The following is a 23,087-nucleotide window of genomic DNA, read 5'->3' as shown; positions in this document are numbered from 1 at the left end:
CATCCCCAATAGAAGATACCATTTTTATGTTTCCAAGAGTGTGACATAAGTAACAAAATGTTCAATTGATGATCGAAATGGCTCATATAAATATATAATACTCTATCATATGAGTATGAAATCTCAATGGGAATTGCCTAACAAGTTACTTCCTTCGTCCCAAACTATAAGACATATATTATTTTTACACATTCCTCAGGAATATATTTTGACCATTAATTTATTTCATTTTATTTTCCAAACGAACATGAAATTTTCAATACATAAAAATACTTTAAAATATAAATATAGTGATATAACATATATAATACTTAGTGTAGATATAATTAATATGATTATTAGTTAAAAGTTACGATTCAACGTCCTATAATTTGAGACAATGCTTAGCATCCTATCATCCAATTAGCTTGAGACCATCCTATAATTTGAGACAAATGGAGTACTATGTTGGGGTACAATGCTTAGCATCCTATCATCCAATTAGCTTATTTCCGTTAGTTGAATGGATCGCCCGGTTCCTTAGCGTATAGAGGCTCATAAATCACAAAATTTTCGAGGTAATCTTCTCTCATTATTGTAACCGTTTTTTAATAGGATTTTATTTAATATTAATACACTTTGAACAATATAAGGGGCTAAAGTTACTAGCCTGTATGATTTACATGCTGATGGCTTTTTTTCACTATGTTTAAAGGTTATAGTCTAAATCCAACCCATGTAAGAAAAAAAAAACTGATGAACTCCATTATTTGCTTGCGAGCTTTTTGATTTTTGAATTTTGAAGTTGATTTTGAGTTTTTTTTTTCCAACATTAGCGCTTTAGTCACAGAACCAAGAACACAGAATAAAAAAGTTTTACCCTAAATTATTTTTATTGTATTCTTCACTTATCGTGACAAAGAGGTTTCATTCTTCACTTACCGTGACCTTCTGGGTGTTGCAAGCAGGCAATAAAAATAAACTAAGCTTATGTTTGAGTACAGATGATCTCGCAATGTAAACTCCAATACAGGATGGCCGAGAGGTGGAGAATTCAATGTCGAGAACAATGACCCAGATCGCGCAGCCATGGCCGATTCTTTTATTGAACAAATAATTCAGTTGGTAGAACATAAATTACAATTATTACAATTAAGGCAGAGCATTATTTCCGTTGTTTTCAACATGCACACTTGCACAAGCAGCAAGTCCTGCGCTTACTCCCCAATGCCTAGAAAGGAAGAAGAGCAAAACGAAACAGAATCCCCAATACAGTCAGTTTGGTAAGCTTTGTCCACTGCAGGCCACCTGTATAACTACAACAGAGGGATCAAGGCACATCATTCGCCGAACCGAGTGTCAGGAGGTGAGTGTATCTTGTGTGTGTATATATGGTAGGGATAAATAAGAATGGTTGCCCCATTTATTTTCACGGGGCATGCAGGAATTGGGGCGGGGAGGGGCAAGCAAGAACATTTTCCTGCCTGAATGTGATACATGATGAAGCACCGGTGTGTGGTGATTCAGAGAAGCAGAAAAAGGATGGACAAGGACCTGTACAGCTTCAGCTCTTTGAATTTGTTGGAGATAATTACTGAAGAGTCAAGAATGGGAGGTAGCATGAGGAAAGGCCGAGGAGGGCTTATGATGCCTCTCTCTCGGCATTCCCATCGCCAGAGGGTATTTGCTGGGAATCAGACTGAGGAACCCGGTGAGACCTTCCAGAGCCTCCATCAAGCAATATTCCTGGATGCCCTGGTGAGGGTGACAACTGATAATGCATAGATGACACATCACCTCTTGGTGATGTTGCACTTCCATACATAAGGGTTCCCATAGGATGGTCAAATTTGCAATTAGGACCAAACTTGCAGATCCCGTAACGAGAATAGAATGTGCAGACAGGTTCTCCCTGTTAGCAGGAAAGAGATAGATGTTAGGGTAGCATCCCCCGATAGGCAAAAAGTACCAAATTACAGATTACTCAAGTATTATAATTTATTGGAACTACTAACAGGCATGAACCACAAAAAACAATAATCAGAAATCCAGTTCCTCGTACCAAAACTTGATAAAGCAGAAAGTAATGGAATTTGCAAGTGAGCTTGTCAACCTAGTACTAAAAGAAACTTTTCATAATCTGTACTACCACACTAGGAAGGGAAATATGCACCAAATACCTTACACAATGAAGTTACTCGGTATAGATATCCAATTTTCAACTCAAATAACTCCAGCTCTCAATCAATCAACAAAAAGCTGTAGTAGTTAAACTCCACTAAATTGAAGTTAGAGAAATAACTGGTTTGATCCTGAATATTACAGAGAAATTGAATACATACTAGTACTAAAGAAAGGCTTATGGGGGGGCTTGCTTACTATGCAAGATACTTCTGCCTAGGTTTTTGTCCCACCTACTGGGCGGAGCTAGAACTAAATGGCAGGGATGCCACTCGCTTGTTTTGCTCTACTTTGGACCGAGTTTAGGCTGATGCGGGTGCCTGAATTTGAACCGAGGGGGTGCACATATGGTGAAAATAGACAGATTATAGCTAAAACAATTGCTTGACCAGGTTCCTGAGCACCCGCCTAATCTAATGTAGCTCTGCCCATGTCCTATGTCACCAGTTCACCACTAACACCAGTAAATAAATTAGAAAATCTCATGCACAGACATGTTGCTCAGTGCTGCTACTGTGGTGATCATAAGAAAGGAAAACCTGTGTTTTGTTTTTACTTCAGTATTAGCACTTTTAACTCACTTTACACCGTATGAATACAACCAATTTTCAGGTTATAACCGTTTCACATAATAGTTCCTCCCACGATAGCTTTCCCAGAAATGCTTTTCACCTACACGGTCAGTACCTTAAAAGAACAGGAAACAAGACAACACATGCAGAAAAAATTGCATGATGGCCACTATAAATGGAATGGTCCTCACAAAATTTGGCTTGAGAAATTTCAACATAAAAAAAAAACCTTACCGGGCGTAGTGGAAGACCAAGTGAATTCAATGCACAGTTTGGAGCAGGTACCAGTCGCTCCTTGGGGTGATGAAACTTGCAAACAGCACCAAACTTACAGTCTCCAGTTTTCATGTAGAATTGACACTCTGGTTGATCAGGTCTCTCAGGAAATATATTTTCCCCTTGTACTGTGTAAACACCGACTGGAACAGAGCCTCCTTGGTATGACTGATACATTCCATGATCTCCCATACCACCTGTTTCACTCTGACGTGAGCCATAGTATTGAGTGGTTACAGGTGTTCGTTGCTGGTCATCTGGAGACGAAGAGCCCATTTGTGCCTAAGAGATTATAAATAAAAAGTCATATACAGTTAAAATGCAGGCAACCAAAAAGAGTAAGTGCACTCGCATTGATTTGTGAACGACTCTTTCATATATAAATGTAATCGAAAATAATGTTCTCCAATCTTGCAGTCATTTAACTTTGAAGGAAAATAATTTGACGAACAATCTGGTAAAAAACAAAACCTAAACCTTAGTCAGAACAATATCAAACTGTAATGCATGTAACCCCATACTGATATATCTCCATTCCTGTAAAACTGAACTGAAAGGAAAGATTGAACAAATCCTACACCAGTACAAATAAAATAGTTTGTATCAAGTACAACTGGAAAAGCAGCAAATGTTTATCCAACAAAGGAGATGTGAATGCACACAGTTGTGAAGGTGAGGAACTGGGGCTAAATTCTACTCCCTCCGTCCCAAAATATAAGAACCTATAACCAGATGGGATGTTTCCTAGTACTACGAATCTGGACAGTTGTACTAGGAAACGTCCCATCCGGTCCTAGGTTCTTATATTTTGGGACAGAGGGAGTAATCAGTTTACTTTATCATGACAAAAATACTATGAGAAATCAGGTTACACACTTGAGATCTGACATCACTTTTTTTTTTTTTAGAAACTTCACATCTTGATATCATTGCAACTAATTTCAAGGATTGAAGATCCCAAATCCAGGTTATTCTTGTTAAAACATATGTTATACCAAGAAGTGGTATAATATCACTGCAACAAAAAGGGTGCCATATCCAATATGCCAAGAAATGCAGATTTCTCAGACAGCTAAATTTTATGCCTCAGGCCATGAACATTTCCATATTTAATTACTTAATATACCATGCAAAATGTGGCAATCCATATTGTCTAGGAGTGATGGAGGTTATAGACGCTAAATGGATCTATCCAGAGTTGCACCCATGTTTAACACAAGTTTGATGGAGACCACTGAGTGATAAGTTCATGATTTCAAATAGTTCGGCACATGTTTTAGTAAGTGAAAAAACATATTGGAGGGTTTATTAGCAGGAAATAAATGGACAACATACATAAACAAACCTAAAAATTAGTCCCCCGACTTGAATAAACATAAAAGTTGATTGTTCCAAATAAAAAAACGGGGCAACTATAAATAAGGATAGTATACTGCATGAAGTGGGTACATTATGAATGATGAACATAAACATAGTAAAAGTAAAAGACCGCATTTCCATGCATTCAGAACAAGTATCAGCATAGCATGCCGAGGAAGAGCATATAATACATAATAGGATAGCGAATAACTGCACAAATTGAAGTATGAAGAAAGGGTAAGGAACATACAGCATAAGGATTCCACCCTGGAACTTGAACAAGGCCCTGGGGAACGATTACTTGTGCATAGCCTGAATGGCCAGGCCACCTGGGGCTTGCAATAAATGATGCAGATCTTGACAAGGTCCAGTTTGTTACGGCCCCAGGATAAGTATGTTGACCAGGAGAGGTTGCAGACTGTCCAGGTGAATACATAGAGTTCCGTACAGCAACCATTGTATTAGAGGGCTGTGGATGATGAAACTTACATGTGCTTGCAAATTTACACTGCCCTGTTCTTAAGTAGTAAGCACATTCCTTCTCATTCTGCAGTAATAAACTGCAAGTTAATGAAAGCTAATCTTGCATGCAAGCTAAGAGGTAGAGAACAGATATTACGATTAAGCAATCAGGTGACAACTAAATTATAGAATTATGGAACAAACCGGACGCATCGGGTAGCCTAGAACATTTAACTGTACACGGTTTGCAAGTGCAGCCTTCTCCCTGGGGTGATGAAACTTGCATGTTGCACCAAACTTGCACGTTCCAGTTTTCAAGTAGTACTGAAAGAGCAGAAAATATGAGAACTCTAAGCATAACGTTCATGACATGTAAAAGCCAGTTTCAGTACAAAATAGTAGAATATCAAAAGATGAGGCATAAATAGCAGTCGAGGTTCTATAAAAAGATGAAGGATATGGCAAATTTTAAAAACGAAGTTCATTTATAGCTGATAAGAATGAAAGGCTAGTAGAAAAAAATACTCATAGAAAAATGTGTTAACAGCTATATTATTTACTAAAACAACAGAAAATATTACATCATAATAGCAAAATGTTAAGGTTGATTCTTCTGAATACATGTATAGTCAGAGAAACAGAGAGTGCTCTTGCAATGTAACATGGTACTGACTGATATTGTTCACAAAGTTATTTCTCTTTAAAGCTAATTCTTGTTAACTTACAAAGAATGCAAGCAAATATTTTTGCCAACCTGCCAGGCTGCCACAAAATATGTTGCTAGGAACTGTACTCAAATGGCTCATGTTCAAAATTTTTTTACTGATAGATTACCAACATTGTAAACAGATGAGCTTAAGTTTAAATTAAACTTAGATCAAACATATTAATTATCAGCCAGAGTATTGAAACCCAGCAAACTGTTAAAAGTTAATCACACACCACATGGCAAAGAAGAAAAAAAATAAGACAAATTGATTTATTAAGTTAATAAAAGATTTAGTACCCACTTGACACTCAGGTTGACCAACTCTATAAGGATACTCTCCATTCATCCTTGCAGCAGCAACAGCCTGATAATTCAATAAAAAAAATTGGGTAAAGATAAAAATTAGAATCAAGCAAAAAAGGGATAAGGAAACAAAATCATATGATTTCTAACATTCAAACAAAAAAGTGGACCATATTTGGCATATCGTTTGCCCAGGTGCTGTCGCATCCATGTTTGTGAAAAGTGCGCAACATACTGTGTCAATAATAACCAAAAAAATCATGGATGTAGGATAATGGTGTTATACACTTTCTGCATATTGAGACCTGGGATGGGAACCCCTGGGCACTTAAATTGCATTCTAATTTTATATTTCTATGCAAATAATAGTTATGAAAAAAATTGACAATACACCACCTATTATTTACATAAGGAAAAGTGGGAACAGCTCTAGCTAGAGTGCGCTATATAATATACAATAGTATACAGCAGAACGTATGGCAGCTTAAATGCATCAAATTAGATATTTAGAAGCTACCTAAATGAGTGTACAAAGTACAAACAACTCTCCACCAGGAATTTGATATAGTTAAATGAGTGACTAAAGAATCCAAATTCTTTGTATGTTTGCCCAATTTAGTTTTGGGGCCACTTCAAATTTCACAATCTTTCCAAGCAACATTATCTTGCAATTTTCAGATTAACATCATTATGAACAATGATGCAATCAATGACCATAAACATTGAGTGGTCTCTTTACAATTTCTGTAACATATGGAGTGGTTGATTCTTAACCCAAAAAATTCAGCAGCTGAGAATTTAGAAAGAAAGATAAAAAGGAAAAGACAAATTAGGTCTATTCAAGATATATACACATTACAAATATCAGCCAAATTTCCGGGACCTAATATGGCCGGTTTTCGAAGCTAGGGGTGAAAAAAAACCGGTATTGTATTTCAGGGGTGAAAAAAAAAACTTTGAGCAAAGTTCAAGGATCAAAAAGACTTTACCCAAACAAATAATACATGATGCACAAGTAACATTACCAGTTTTCTATTTGGGGGGTGATTGAATTTGCAGGTCATCCCAAACCTACATAGTCCAGTCCTCATATAATAACTGCAGTCTGGCTCTCCTATCCGCTCAGGGTATGGAGTGGACTCCATAGACTCTCCTCCTCCTAAAGTCATTTGCCACATTGCTTCTGCAATATCATTGAGAAACATTGTTAACAATCACTTGGCATGACTGGTATACTAGAGACAAAGAGCAATGTCTAAATTATTCTCTCCAAATAGTTAAAATATCATGGTCGACATTTAATAATCCATGAATTCAAGTTTAAATCAATTTGTTTAGAACAATATTAGCACAAAAGACAGAAGCTTGTGCTAGAGTAGAAGCAAACAAAGCAAATCTGCACGCACACTTTATATGACAAATCTTGGTGTGGTACTGTCACATCCACTTACAAGCAATATATAAGGTTCACATGATTTCATCCTTTTCTTTATGGAATCCCCTTCTAATAGCCATGCTAGAGTTGCAGTGAGAATTTTATGTTTTTTAATGCATAAATGAAACAGATTATGCTAGTTCTTAATTATCGTAGAAAAGTATGTGGTACCACATTTAAAGTTTTAAACAAACACTGGCAATATTAGTCCGGATAGCCAACCTTTCTACTGAAATGGAAACTTGGTTACTATGAGTGGAGAAGGGCAAGTTATCAACAAATGTTCAGATACTAATCATGAGTAAAAGAAGACATCTGCCAATTCCTCCCAATGCTTGAAGCACAGGTAAATTACCAGTGAGACCACATAAGCCAGCAGAAAAAGGCCTTGCTATAATGTGAACTCAAGTGGGGGGGGGGGGGGGTGGGAAAGCAATTCCACCAAAGTTGCCACCTTTATACCAAAAGTCAAGTAGCTATGTGTTCGTCCCCTGATTCTACAAATGTGGACCTCCAACAAAAACGCATTACCTCAGCCCATCATCTCTGAGATGAGAACGCTCAGTGGAAAACCTCTGACCTCTCACACCAGACACTCTCTTCCCCCAAAGGTTCAAATACTGATTTTTCAACCCAAAATACAAGCATAAAGATCACGCAAAGATATATGACAAAAAAATTACAATCCCCAACCTAGCGTAGTTGCGCAAACACACCAGCATTGAAGCCACCGACACAAGAGAAAACTGAAAAGGGAGCTGGACCCCCTATCACCAAGAACGATCCGAAATCAAGCCCCGGTGTGCTCGGCTCGAGCGAGCCGGAGGGGCTGGAATAGCCTTCGCAATGCCACACCCGCCGCCGCGCATCGAAACCCTAACGCGACCTTGTTCAACCCCAATTCCGCCCCCGAGAAGCGTTATTAACCACAGCCCCGACAAACGATCGCACACACTGTTCCCCGGCGTCCCCATCGAATCGTCCCCTCCTCCCAGGCTCCAACGCGGAACCCTCACCAGCCACCTCCCGCGGGGACCCCACGAGCGGCCACAAACCCCAACCGCGCGCGACATTGCAGCACCATCCCTCGAACCACGCACCAAGAGAACGGAGCAAATAACCCCTCCCCCACCTTCCGCGGCGGCAACCCCGAGGTGGTGGGGCCCGATCGCCGGCGCCGCCGCCGACACGCCACCCGGGGAGGTGCCTCCCCCGTTGCTGTCGCCCTCCCCGCCCCCGCCGCCCGCTCCTGCTCCCGCCGCCATCACGGCCGCCCCGGCATCAATCAATCAGATCAGGGACGCGGCGAGGTGCGCGTGGAGTGGAGTGGGAGGAGTAGGGAAGAAGGGAAGGGAAGGGAAGGGAAGCTAGGCACGCGAGGAGAGGAGGCGGCGAGGAGGAGAGAGGAGGAGACAAGCGTCCATCCCCTGGGCCGAACGGACAGCCAGTCGTTTTGTTCAGCTCCCCACCTTTTTCACCCGCGCTTCCTCCACCCAACCGAAACCACCCCCGCTGCATAATGCCACGCGCACCCCGACCGTGCACACACGGAAAACCAGACCAAGCGCGCCACCTGTACCTGCTAAGGGCAAGATAGCCCACTACTCCAAATCATCTATAGCCAATATAATAGCTAATTTGTACAATAGTTGCTTACTATACTATTAATATCTGGTCCCTATCATACACACATTACGTCCTAGAGTCTGTGCTGCAGCTGGCTATAGATCTATAGCTCGTTGCTCTTCTCTCTTCCTTTATCTCTGTAAAATATCTTTATAGCTGGCTTATAGCCTGCTATTGTACCTGCTCTAAGGGCTTCTTCGAATTGTAGGAACTTTAGAGGATCCATTTCCTATAGGATTTAAGTATTTTTCACTTATTCGGTTTGGAGGAATTGGGCATGTGAAAAATTGGAGGATTTTTCCTTCGCCTGTGATTTCATATGAATTCCATAGGGAACTGAATGTTGGACGTCCTTTTCATTTTCCTATGTGCCGAACAATATGTTGTGGAGATGCATTTGATAGTGCAAACAATATGTTGTGGAGATGCATTTGATAGTGCAGTGATGTGCGGTTTAACCCGGAGGTCTCTATTCAATCCCCTAACACCCCTATAATTTCTTCTTAGAAATTGTTTGGAGAGATGTCTCTCTCTCCAATCTCTTTTTTTTTTGGAATAATGTGTTGCGTATTTTTCATGTGTCTTTCAATCCTATATTTACCATATGTAACCCTAGCCTATTTCTACCTATTCCTATGATTTTTGCATTCCTATGTTCCAAATAAGCCCTAAGACTGTAAGTGGGGTGGGCCACGCCGCTAACCCGCTGGGCTAACCCGCCCCACCAACCCGCTAGCCTACTTAGGCTAGCCCGCTGAAGCTGATGTGGGTTTATGCAGCAAACCCACACCGTCCAGTGACGCTGCAACCAAGGTGCATGACTTGATGCACGCAAAAAAAAATCTTCATCCCGATTAGTTTGTTGCTTCCATGGCATCCACCATGAAGACGTCGAGCCGGCCGGTCTTCGCCAGGTGCCACCGCTAATCACTGCAAAGGTACACGCCCATCGTCCTATTCCCCAATGGCAGGTTGTGGCACCTTGCGCCGTCCACAACCTGCTCGGCACATGCGTCGCTGGCGAAGCAGTGGACGATAAAGCTTCCTCTAACACAGTTGACATCGTCGACGACGTCGAGGACCACGGCGAATGTTGGAGCAGGAACAAACCTCGACCCCTAAGCAGTATGTCTTCAAGCTAATAAGAGGCTTCCCGCCATGGCACCGTTGTAGGCCATCATGATCAATTCATTATGGCGTGATGTGGGCTAACGTGCGATCAAATGCGAGGACTAGGTGAGCAGCCGAGCAGCCATGGCATTGACCGATCGTCATACATGATGCAGACTAACTTGTGGGTTTCAACGGGAATCCACAATAACCCAGCGGTTCATACGTGGGTTCATGCATTTCTGCTCATGGCTTGGCAGGCAATGCGGACACAGGTGAGGCGCCACAACCCACCCCACTCACACCCTTAGTACCTGCCACGTAAGAGCGTATCACAAAATAAGTATAAGGTGGGACCCACAATTATATGTCTTTTTCTTCCTAAAGCAAATACTATATACTCCATCTGTCCTAAAACTTATGACGTCGTATAACGTTTGGCCACTCATCTTATTTAAAAAATTATATAAATATCATTTCTTTTGTTGTGACTTGTTTTATCATCGAAGAAACTATAATTTTAATTTATACTAAATTTTTAAATAATATGAATAGTCAAATGTTATGAAAAATCAACGGTGTCTTACATTTCGGGACAAAGTGGTCTCTTGTTGATCTTAAGTTAGGGCTCACCAAGAAAAATAATTGTTTTCTATCCTTTTAGCATAAAGGATTCAAAACCAACATATGTATTGAAAAGATATAAAGTAATTTTATATTCCTTATTACTAGCTCTAAGGTTGAGGTTAAGCATAGTCATATTCTTTTGTGAGTCTATCTCCCAATGCATAAAGTTGGATAAAAAAATATTAACTTATTACTTATAAGGTGAACTTTACATGCACATTGAAGATGCTCTAAAGCTCACAAAATATGTAAAGCACATAGTTTAATTATGATTTTCTTTGCGATGCATAGTTTAGTTCTTAGTTACTAGTATAAAGCTTATAAAATATATAGGTGAGTTATAATAATTCTGAAGCCATTTTAAAGATAAATATCACTTTCAAAAATTTAAATCGAAATATTTGAAGAGAAATTGATGGCTAAAGTTTAAACATGTTCACTTCACGTATTCGAAATATTTACTAGTTATATATGAGTAGAGGAAGTGTATTGCAGTGCGGCGGTATTGATAGTTTTTTTTGGTCCAAGGCTAGAAGCTGATTGAGACGTGTCATTAAAAAGAGGGAGAGGTTGATCACTTGATCATGAGTTGATGGTGCTGGTGCAGAGAAACAACAAACGCGGCCGGTGGCATTTGCTTAAAGTGGAGCACTCGTATAGGTGCATGTTATGATTGTGGTGTCACTGAGGTTGTTTATCTTCCGAGGCATGCATATTTGTGCATTTGTGGTTACTCGTAGAGGGCTACGCCGCATGTCTGAGTTTAGAAAGATGGTGGATGTCCTATCATTGTGGTGTATATTTGGCATTAAAATGACAATATGAAAACATCGTACTCCTAGGTGGACAACTGGATATTGGACTCAAAGCAACCCCAAAACATTTATTTCATTTAGTCAGGAGAGCCTTCGACCGAGCTTGCTGAAACAGGTCAACAATCGCCAAGGCAAAACACGGCAGTGAAGCACCGATTATCAAAAAACAAAGGCTCTAGACGAAGTCACTAGGCGAAGACGAAGGCCTTCGCCCCCAGGCCAAAGGAATCAAGACCTTAAAGGGCCAATCGAACAAGGAAGGCCCACCTAGGCCCATCTGGTGGCCCAAGAAGATGCCCAAGACCAAATTATCTTTAGGTGTATGTTTACATCCAAATTTGGCACTAGGATTGAAATAGAGAAAATTGCTAATATTTGGGAAATCTGCCGGTTTCCTCCAGAGGGCCGGTTTGACCGCCATGTATGGGCCGATCAAACCGTGGCCTAAGGGCTGGTCAGACCGGTGGCAATGTGGTCAGTCTGATCGGCAGAGATCGCAAGCATAGTAGAAAAACTCGGACCAGACACCGAACCGGTCGACCTCTCGGTTCATGGGTCAGCCGGTCGAACAGTTCAACTGCAGAACCGAGCATATATATTACATGTGTATTTTCCTTTGTCGTAACTCGTAAATGCATTGTAGCCCAGTTGGCCACCGAGGCGAGTGCTCAACCTGGAGACCCAGGGATCGATCCCCCATTCTATTTTCATGTTTATTTGACTAGCAAAAGTTGTAACGGATAAAAGCAATTACCTGTATGCTTCTTCTGTTGTGTGAGAAGTATGCGGTCTCCTGGTGCAGAATTTACATGACTCCATATCATATGATTATCTTGGATTCTATACTTTTTTTACATCAAATAAAAAGGAAATATAGTTGGATTGTTGTGTTGAGTGAAATCAGTGATCTTGCATGGATTTTCCTCGTGAAGTGTTGTAATTATATTGTAATTTTATCGAGTTTTTTTTCAAATGTTTTACAACAGAATTAGCAATAAATACAGTTTTGAAGACTATATTGATATCCCCAACAATATGTTCTCATGACCGGAGTATAATTTTGAAGTAGTAAAATATATACGTAAATTTATGTCAGCGCTAGCTAAAACTTAAAGTTCAATTCTATTCTTCAGTGTCAGCTGCCCTGCCTCCCAGTTTTTTAAGATAATGGAATAGAATATCCCGGTCTTTGCTCAAACCGAACTACAGCCAATTATTACAAAGTTGCACTAAAAAAAGAGCGTAGTTCAACAAACATTGAGAGCATGCACTTAAAATAAAAAATAACACATCTAAGATAAGGAGAACACGTTATTGAAATATATTTGTGAATCTCTAACTATAATTGGCAAGCTGCCCTGCCTCCATACTTGTTTCTTCCCTTGGCCAATAGAAACACTACCCCACAAAACAACGAGCAACCAACCAATGCTATTCCTAAATGCAACCTGCTATTAATTTAGCTAATTGTGGATTAAAAGTGCAGAATCAAGCAAATTCATGTCATCCACTAATCAGCTAAATGCATCAGTAGTATCGCAGATGTAGGCAAAAGCTTGACCTAACCGGGGCGCGCGAGGAATATAATTACAATCCTACAGCCCTACAGCCCTACATTGAGGAGAAAAAAACCTGACATAATCCGAATCAATCTACACTTGGGCCGTTTTTAGTTCGGTGCCAAATTTTTTTTTACATATACAGACACACCATTTGAAGTATTAAACATAGACTAATAACAAAATAAATTATAGATTTCGACTGTAAACTGCGAGACGAACATTTTAGCCTAATTAATCCATCATTAGCAAATGTGGATTACTCTAGCACTTATGGCTAATTATGGCGTAATTAGGCTCAAAAGATTTTTCTCGCAATTTGCATGCATACTGTGTAACTGGGTTTTTTTTTCATCTACATTTGATGCTCCATGCGTGTGTCCAAACATTTGATGTGACAAAATAATTAAAAGTTTGAAGAAAAAATAGAAATCTAAACACAGCCTTGGATATATAGTCTCGTCTTTATTATTATTATACCTAATGACTGATACACTTTGCGAAGGGTTCGCTTAAAGAATCTCGAATTTGTATTGCTCAATTATCTGACCTCATGCAACAATATATTAAATAAACTAAGCACAGCTATTCATAATAATAATTGGGAGGATAACACAAAGGTATGATGATGGCTTGTATGCATACGTTAGTTGGTGCTATTCTATGGATTTCAAACAATGACTTGAGCGCATCTACTTATGCAGTGTAACCCCTTCGATTCGCTCCCTTTTCTGTCACTATATATGAGGCCTCAAACATGAAAAACCCCACTTGAACTACATATATTAATCGATCTATTTATTAGCAAAATGAAGCACCAATATTACGTACGCCAGCCAATCACTTCATGATCCAGATAGAAGATTCAGAATAAGACCCTCAAACAGCTTTCAGCAATACCTTGTCAGCGCATACAGTTAGCAGTCCGGAAACACACCACTTTCAAGCTTCCAGGCAAACCGAACAAGCCATCGCTCTAGACTTCCTCTGCTTTGTCCTGATGCCCAGCCGCCACGCTGCTATTGACGTCTCCTCGCTGCCCACGTGTCGCACGTTCGTTCGCTGATCGCGCCAGCAACCCAGGACCCAATCCTCTCAGAGCTCTGCCGCCGTCCTCCTGCATCTCTCCTCGAGCTCGAACAAAAAACCACCGCCGACGCTATCATCTCCACCACGTCCCTCTCTTTCTCCGCCTCCTCTCGTCGGCGACCAAAGTAAAAAAAAAAAAAATACAGAAGCACCACCGCCGTCTCCACGTCCCAGAAGAAACCGCATCAGCCTGCGTCGCCGGAATTGGCTAACTCGAAGAACCTTAGCTTCTAGCCGCCAGCATCATCAATCATGAAATTCGCCACCACAGTGACCACTCGTTCTCAATTGAAGGTGCCAGCCTCTTCTACGTGTTCTTCCCTCACCTTCCCCGCCGAGATAGCTGTCAGAACTCTCCAGCACTGCCCCATCGCCTTCCTGCTCTGTTCAGCCGCCGTCGGCCTGCACGGTGTCCGGCCGCTCCATGCCCAACCACGGCCACCACCACGCTCCCCTCCCCTTGAAACACAACGACCCCCACCACCCTCACCGAGGATCATCAGAGCCGCCGCCGCCATGGACAACACCACCTTTCTGGCTTTCTCCATTGCTCGTTGTCGTCAGCTTCGCCGCCGTGTGCCCATGAGGCAAATTTTTCGTCCGAAGGAGGTACGTAGCTAGATGATAAACAGAACTGTTTATTTGACGCGCGCCACGGGCGATGATGGACGAAATCGGACTGTGAAATACAAATTTATGGACGACGATGGACGATATCGGATGGTGATGAAAGGAAAAATAAGAATATTTATAATAGGTATAGATAAACTATGACTTGGGCCTTACTATCAGGCCTTTCTAAAGGCCCAGAAGCCCAGATCTTGAATATACGTGGAGAGATTCGCCGGTTCACAATAGGCCCGGTACACCGGTTTACCGGTAAAACCGGCCGGTTCACCCGGTTCATTCTAGGTCAAATGCATGAACGGTCCAAGGAGAGAACCGATCCGCTGAGGTGGTTGGTTCCGGTTTTCTCAACTACCGGTTCAGTCCCATTTTTTACACTATGATCCCAAGTCTGTTTTGTCGGGTCTCGAGTTTTCCTTGCTCGGGAAGTTTCCTTTGGTTTCTACCCTGAGTTGGATGTGGAGGAGGGCCTGTAGAGGGCATGACCATCCTCTATATAAGGAAGGGGCAAGGCCGGTTCAATTGTAAGATAACCAACAATCAATCAATAGAATCGCTTTTTCGATATTGTTTTCTACTTTTCCAATTAGCGTTAGTTTAGTTCGTCCATCTTTGTCGATTTGCACCGTAAATCGTCCGCTGCCACTGCGAGAGTGCGACATCTCTTTATAGGTTTGTCCTGAAAACCTTCCGTTTGCCCACGAGACGGATAGTTATCCATCGTTTCATCTAAATCGGTTTGGCTAGCCGGTTTAATCTATCAAAACCCATCTTGACTTAGCGCTTGCTGGGTTAGGGTGGTTGGCGACACTACAATCACCGCAAGGCGTTTAGGTGGTACGATCGTGCTTGCCAACTTGTCACAAAAAGTTGCCAACATTGTCCTCGTAAATGTTCCTATCATAAGGGTAACCATGTAAATTCCTATGTACTTAGTAACCCTAGGGCACATAAGTCTGTACTAAACCTATAAATAGGCCCTAAGGGGCATGTATTGGTGGATCCCAATTTTTTTATATAAAAATATACTGCTTTTACTTTTCCACTAGAGTGAAGCCTATCCTTCGACAGACGCAGTTGTCATTCGACAATAGTTTCTCACTTCAATTCCTGAGAGCAAATTCATGTTCTTACAGTGTCCAAATAATAAATTAGAGTTGAGTTGTTGTCTCATTAAGTACCACCGTCGTCGCTGCCACCATATCTTTGTTGTTGTCGGGATATAAAAAAAGGTCAGAAGTTTCTGTTGGTCAGGTTTAGAGTTGTAAATTGCTAGGGTTTCTATCGTGTGATTCTGTTTTGTACGTGAGGAAGAAGGAAGGGGACAAGAGTTTTGTAGATTGGATTCGGTTTCCATCTTTCCATACGTGATGAAGGAGGAAGGGGACGAGAGTTTTGTACTTGTAGATTGGATTCAGTTTCCACGAAGTGTGGGGGCGAGTCGGTCTCTGTACTACGTCTAAAGGCTGAACCCTCACTCAGCCGATTCCTCTCCACCAGGAATGTCCGATTCTTATCTAAGTTTGAGTCACATTGTCCCTAAATTTTGAGTCGTGTCAAACATCTAGGTGAGAAATATGAGTCAAAATCTGTTTGCAAAAATTAAACTACGGGACAAGAGCATTCCAGTTTTGCATAGTCTTAATTTTAGGGTTTACACTTTTACATTTGAGTCCCTATATTTTCTATATGTATGTTTGAGTCCCCATGATCTCAAATAATTTGAGGTCCTTGAGTTTATTTTGCTAAAAAGATAAAAAAAGAAAAAAAAGCAGAAATGTGCTTAAAAAGTAGTAAATAAAAGTTGTGCAAAAAAGAGTGAAAGCAGAAAGGTGGAAAAAAAGATAAGCAGTAAAAAAAAGAAAGAAAAGAAAAATTCATTTGTGATATATGATATTGCTTTCATATATCAGAGTTGTGCTTGAGTTGTTTCAAATATAATCTAGTAGTATCATTTTTGTCCAGATTTTCGTCTCTAGTATACGTTCTAGCCTAGGACCAGCATGGTACTGACTTTAAACGATTATTCAACTTTTCATTATCTGATCTGAGCATTTCCTATTCTTTTGTTACATATTTAAGCCTACCAGATCTCGCTAGATTTTATTACAGCGTACAACATGTGTTTGCCAACACATCGTTACATCTAACCTCCATTGGGTCTTGGTTGAGTCAATGTATGTCATCATTTCGGTTGATGTAAGAACTTGTAATGTTCTTACCTCTCCTTTCGCAACTGACCTCTCTTTTTCCACGTGCACGATTTTCAAACTACTAAAAGTATGTTTTTGTAAATATTTTCTGTACGAAAGTTGCTTTAAAAAAATCATATTAATCATTTTTCAAAAAAATGCTTAATTAATCTTGTGCTAATGGACTGCTCCATTTTGCGTGCGTTGAGGATTTGTTCCCACAATCTAGAATGAACACAGCCTAAGAGCTTTGCTAAAAGTTTGAGAGTGTGTAGCTTACCACCTAGTAGTTGATAGGAGTGTACATAATTTGTTATGTTTCTTGTTTTCTATTAACAGTGGCAGGGATATGCAAGACCATTGGACATGACATTGCTTAATATCGACATCTTTATCAAGACATGAGAAGTGATCAACAAGATTTTAATGAGGTACATGATGGTGTTCTATCTAAGATCAGGTCTACACTATCTTATTTTGAAGGAAAGTATGATCCACATGCTTACATTAAATAGGAGCTAGCGGTTGATAAAGAATTTCAAAAGCTTAACTTGTCTGAGAAACATATAGTTATGTATTAAAAATGCTTCTTATTATTAGAAACATATTTGTAGGCCTAACAAAATATCTCAATCTTGAAAAGTCCTAAAAATGATATTTGAGATATGTTTATGTTGCCATGTATTATGCTGATATTCTGCTCAACAAATTACAATGTTTAAAATAGAATATCAGAAATGTTACTTCGTACTATCATGATATACATGCTTGTTTATTACGTTGTGGTTTAGATAAATGCGAAGAAGCTACAAAATTAAGGTTTTTACGTGGGCTTAACAAAGAAATTCAGGACATGCTTGCTTGTCAAAGTTATAGCTCATTTTCTCATTTGCTACAACTTGCTTGCAACGCGCAAAGAGAAATTGAGGATGCAAGAAACAACAAGTTGTACATGTGCCTCCTATTACCAGTAATTTTCAGGAAGTAAACAATTGCCAAAAGGAGGAGAGAAACATGATGTAGCCACCGTTCTCATCCCTGGAGCTGGAGTCCATTGCACCTCCATCATATGAAGAGAGCATCAAAGGTAAACTAAATCATGTTGTGATAAATGAATGTAAGTATTCTCAAGCTGAGTTATACATGTTCACTTTTCATGCTATAGTAGAGCAAACATTAGTGGAACTAATTGCTGAAATTCCTTTGTCACGAGTTCATTTATTTGTTGTTCCTTGCGAAAAAAAAGAGTTGTGTGATAATGCATACGAGCTCCGTTTCCAGCCTATGAGTACTTGATAAAAAACTCTCAGAGCCCTCTTTCCAAAGGATCAAGTCTTATCTCCAAATTCCATCACAGTCAGCCGCAATCACAAAAACAAGGTGTTGTGTCACCTATAATGAGTATATGGGCTTGTAACTTCACCTAGGAGCTTGGCCCAAGTGGGGCCCAAGTGGGGTGCGTCTCAACTTGGTGGAGCACGACCCTAGGGACCCCTTGGTCGTTCTCCCTGTTGGCGGCTGTTAAATGCCGATTCTATACCACCAATATCTGCATAAAATTCAGATAATAAAACATCCAACATAGTGATAGGTGCTTAATCTCACATATTTCACAAGTGTTGGTGTATATTTGTATGCAGATGATAAACCCTGAAGTTGGGAGGAAAATCAGACTAAAGTGAGGAGAATTATGTATCCATACAAGGATGGGTTGTGAACTTCATCAAAACATCAGAGAATCAGCCAAAAATACCGAAGAATGAATAGAGGAAGTCTAGGGGAGGACATGGGCTAAAGGCCAGGTCAGATGGGCCCAGCCCAGGTTCGGCCGAACCTCCTGGTTTAGCCGAACCCTGGTGATCACCGTTGATACCAGGTTTTGGCATGGATGCTCCAGATCACTCCCTGATGGCGGTTGTGGGGCACTTCGGACATTTCCCCTTCGCCAACCGTCATACCTACCTCTATATAAAGGCTTCACTCCCTCACTTCACACACACACTTCCAAGCTTCCAAGCTTGAACTGAATTATAAGATGCTCTATTGTATTATATTGTATACTAGAATAGGAAGAGAGTAGAGTAGAAGAAGTAGGAAGAATTCCGGAGTTGTCAGTAATCTTCTCCTATTTCTTTTATTCTGTTTATTACTCTGAATTCAATATAATATTCTTCCTGAGTAATTTAGATTTATCTTGTGAGAATTATCTCTTGGTTAGTTCCTATATAGTATACGAGATTATTGTTCAGTATAATCAACTAAAATATAGTGATTGATTTGGTGAGTTATAAACACTAAAGTAGATATTAATTGCTTAGACGTGGTGTTTAGGTAATTGTTATCTAGTAATTGCTGCGTATCCCACAATACGTTTGAGGTAGGTGTAGAGGTGGTGACAGCCCTCGAGATCACTTAAGTCCTCCCTGTCCGGGTACGTAGTAGAGCGACATCTGGGAACAACGGGTTGCCAGTGCCCGAAGTATTGCATTAGGATTAAAGTCAAGCTTTCCCTAGACATTGTTTCTCACTAGTAAATCCTCTCTGGATGAACCGAAAGAAGATCTGACCACACACGTTCCCTTGGATTCGATACCATTGGAATACTCCGTAGGGGAAGTGCTACATCGGGATATCCGTGCGCTTGTGGATTTTATCGTGACCGTAAGAAATACCAACATTCCCACCTCCATAAATAGCTAGGTACCCCATTAGATTTTTTGGGGTTTTGTTTAGATTAAATTTTAGCAATTAATACTTTACCTTGTACTTACACGTGTAAGTTAGATCGCCTAATTACTTGTCTTCGGAACCGCACCTCATCGTGAGCTTTAATTTCTGCTTATAATTTAGATTACTTTTATCTTGTTCTTGCCCGTTTCTTCAATTTGCTTGCAGGAATAAGGTTGATCTGCATCGGCAAGAACAACAACCCACGGAGAGGTGCATCGATCTCTAAGGTGCAACACAACAACATGTTGTACGATCGTAGTCTTGTTATCGATGTTTCTTCAAAATCGTAGTTATCATAATCTCACCAAAAGATCAGGCCAACCAGAGTCGTGAGTATATCAAGTGAAACTCAAGTTTATCACACACACAGATCTTCTCCTATAATTAGAATTAGGCACGATATTAAAGGATGGAACCTATCGACGAGTGATACTCGCGGACCGGATGAGTAGAGTATTGGGGTACGTTGGAACGAGGGTCTACGTAGTACGACATCAAGCAGACAAAAGACAAGGATTATACTGGTTCAGGCCCCTTATCAGGTAATAGCGCTAATCCAGTTTATATGAGATTGATGATGATGAGAACAGATTACAAAGAGAGTAGTCGAAACAGATGGTGCCGACGAGATCATAGTCGAGGGATTCGACGAGATCTCCCGGCGAGTTGACTCCACGTACTCTGGCTTCGTAAATTTTGGTGGGTGTGTTGGCGATTGAATTGGATGTCTCGAACCCCTCCCAAGGGGTCCGTTTTATACCGTGGATCATCTTGATCCCCAAGAAAGGTTTGAGGATATCGGATCTGGTACGGTATAATAGAAACCCTATCTCTTCCGAGTAGGACTTTGGAAATCACTTTGACTCGAAGAGATACTTTCCACAACCCGAGTCGGTTTCCTCGTGACATTCATAGGAACAATCCGTATACGTGAAGGTATACCTCATCAATATATTCCATAAGTCACAGGATAGGAGGTATACCTTATCTATAACCCTGACAGTAGCCCCCGACTTCAACTCAAATGAATTCATGTTGTCGTTCATGACTTCTCTCATCAGCGACTTGTCGTACTCACTAGATCGTTCTCGGTATGGACCGAGAAGACAAGGAGTTATTGAAAACACTAACGGAAGTCCGTCTGGCTAATCATGAATTTGAATTGAAGTCTGAACAACCGCCCTTAATGGGCCTCAGGATTTTCGGCGGCAATCTCTCTCCTTCCTCGAAATTCGAACCATTAGGTAGTGCGCTTATATAAAGGGATTTTGGGATCCATTTCAGGTCCGTTTGCCAAAAAATTCTCCAACCTTCCAACAATCTTGGACCTTTCGTCTCCCCCAGTTCCTTAGGTTTTTTCCGTCTTGCTCTGGCGATCTTCCTCCGATGGCGGACCTCGGCATTTCCACCTCCGATCTGGCAACGCTAGCGAAGCTCTCCATCGAGGGGGCCCTTCCTCCAGAGCAAGACATGGCTAGAGAAGAAGGAGGTACTGCCCCCTCCCCTGCCCTAGGTCATATGGTAGTAGTAGAAGATTTCGTTCGTAGTGTCTTTCTACCGCTGCCATCAGAATTCCTTTTGTTGGTATTGAACTTCTACGGCCTTTCTCTCTTGCACCTCAACCCCAACTCCATCGCTTTCTTGAGCATTTTTACCCATTTGTGCGAGGCCTACATCGGGGTAGTGCCCTTCTTGGATCTTTTTAGCTTTTTCTATGAATTCCGATGGATGGAAGCCGGTGAAGTATCAGGATGTTGCGGGATTCGCCTACGCGATGGCATGAAGACGAGATTCATATCTCTCCAGTGCCATACATCCCGGTCCAGGTGGCAGTCCACTTGAGGACCAGCCTGTCCGACAAGACTGCTGGACTTCCAAACCTCCCTTGACTCCTTCTTTGGAAGCCTTCGCGAACGTTATCAGAGAGTTGCAAGAACAGGGGCTAACCGGGTGTGAAGTCATTCAAGACTTCGTCGCCCAACGCATCCAGCCGCTGCAAGCCCGTGCCCATCCCGCATTTGATTATGAGGGAGCTTCTGACGCGACGAGGATATCGTCACGGGGTACTCGTTCTCGCGTCGCCATCCCTCTTATTGCCGATGACAGTATATTTATGCTTTATATCTGATTCTTCTTCGCCTTTTCCTTGTGTTGCAGCTCTCCGCGCGGATGTCGTGACGCAGCGGGTCAAGGACGTCCTGATCAGTCCTGCTTCCACGGCCGAGGAGGTGCCAACCCCGCTCTGCGACAAGCCAGCGGCCGGTGGCCGCCATCAACGTGCGTGAGAAAATAATTTCTGTATTTCCTCTCAATGAAGAACCTGTAACGCCCCACCTCTCCTAGGCCGGGCCCGCTTACATCTGATAGCTTTCATAGGTCATAGACTGCCCTCACAGACCAACACAAGTCTTTTCTGCACACTTTGTGCGCACCCGGGAAGAATTTCCTGATCGGAAGAATTTTCCGATCGATCACCCATCCCAAAATTGCTCCAGGCCACTTTGTGCGCACCCGGGAAGAATTTCCTGATCGGAAGAATTTTCCGATCGATCACCCATCCCGAACTCCAGGCCAAGCACGCTTAACCTCAGAGTTCTTTCGAGTTGGCTTCCCTATTAAGCCCTGGGCCGGGATGTTACATCCTCACCCCCTTAATAGAGATTGACGCCCCCGTCGATCAACCCCAGGCCAGGAATGTCCCCTCTTGGCCACGTCCGTGTGTCCAGTGCCAGCACATGTAGTCGGCTCTGATACCATTTTGTAACGTCCTGCCCGCCTCTGATACCACTTTGTAACGTCCTGCCCGCCTCTCCCAGGCCGGGCCCGCTTACATCTGATAGCTTTCATAGATCATAGACTACCCTCACAGACCAATACACGTCTTTTCTGCACACTTTGTCCTCACTCGTGCGCACCCGGGAAGTATTTCCTGATCGGTCACCCATCCCGAAATTGCTCCAGGCCAAGCACGCTTAACCTCAGAGTTCTTTCGAGTTGGTTTCCAGAAAAGAAGTTGCAACTTGTTGATATGAGTATTCTATTAATCCTATTAAGCCGTGGGCCGGGATGTTATAGAACCCATGTGACCTCAAGCTCTACAGGTCCTACCGTTGATGGACATCATCGGCCCTCTTGTCGATCACCAGGCTTCCGCCTCCCTTAAGGAGAAAGTCACGGAAGAGGTTGTTGTCGCTTCCACTGCCCCTATCGTCGCAGGGGGCAGTGGAACCAAGAGGAAAATTTGGGCCAAGACAAGTGGCGATGCCGGATCTCGGCAGAAGTCCAGCAGCTCTGAGGTAAGACTTGGCGTTCCCCTTTGTCCGGTTTTTCCCCCTTTCATGAGGTGAACGAAATGAAGACACCCTTCGCTATCTTGATCAGGACACCAGCGGCCTCCCTCCTCCTCCGAAGTGGAGGTCTGTGAAGAAGATCATCG

At 41.7% G+C, this 23,087-nt stretch overlaps 1 protein-coding gene across 2 annotated transcripts; it reads right to left on the bottom strand.

Annotated features, from left to right (window-relative positions):
* Positions 1 to 1,027: 1,027 nt before the first annotated feature.
* LOC4352041 (zinc finger CCCH domain-containing protein 66-like) lies at positions 1,028 to 8,722 on the bottom strand. 2 transcript variants are annotated; one of them, NM_001423464.1, is made up of 7 exons: positions 8,409 to 8,722; positions 6,867 to 7,024; positions 5,840 to 5,902; positions 5,034 to 5,153; positions 4,618 to 4,914; positions 2,967 to 3,290; positions 1,028 to 1,891 (listed from the first exon to the last, which is right to left on the bottom strand). In NM_001423464.1, the coding sequence occupies exons 1-7, from the start codon at positions 8,539 to 8,541 to the stop codon at positions 1,622 to 1,624; spliced, it is 1,365 nt and encodes a 454-aa protein (NP_001410393.1). In that variant the 5' UTR covers positions 8,542 to 8,722; the 3' UTR covers positions 1,028 to 1,621. The 2 variants fall into 2 exon arrangements, 1 of the variants encoding a protein (NP_001410393.1); XR_010738138.1 differs by having other exon boundaries at positions 1,040 to 1,891; positions 2,160 to 3,290.
* Between the last annotated feature and the right edge of the window lie 14,365 nt (positions 8,723 to 23,087).

The sequence above is a fragment of the Oryza sativa genome, chromosome 12 (genome assembly GCF_034140825.1).
Source record: "Oryza sativa Japonica Group chromosome 12, ASM3414082v1".
Taxonomy (NCBI): Eukaryota; Viridiplantae; Streptophyta; class Magnoliopsida; order Poales; family Poaceae; genus Oryza; species Oryza sativa.
Note: the sequence above shows the minus strand (reverse complement) of the source record. Positions and strands in the feature narration are given on the sequence as shown.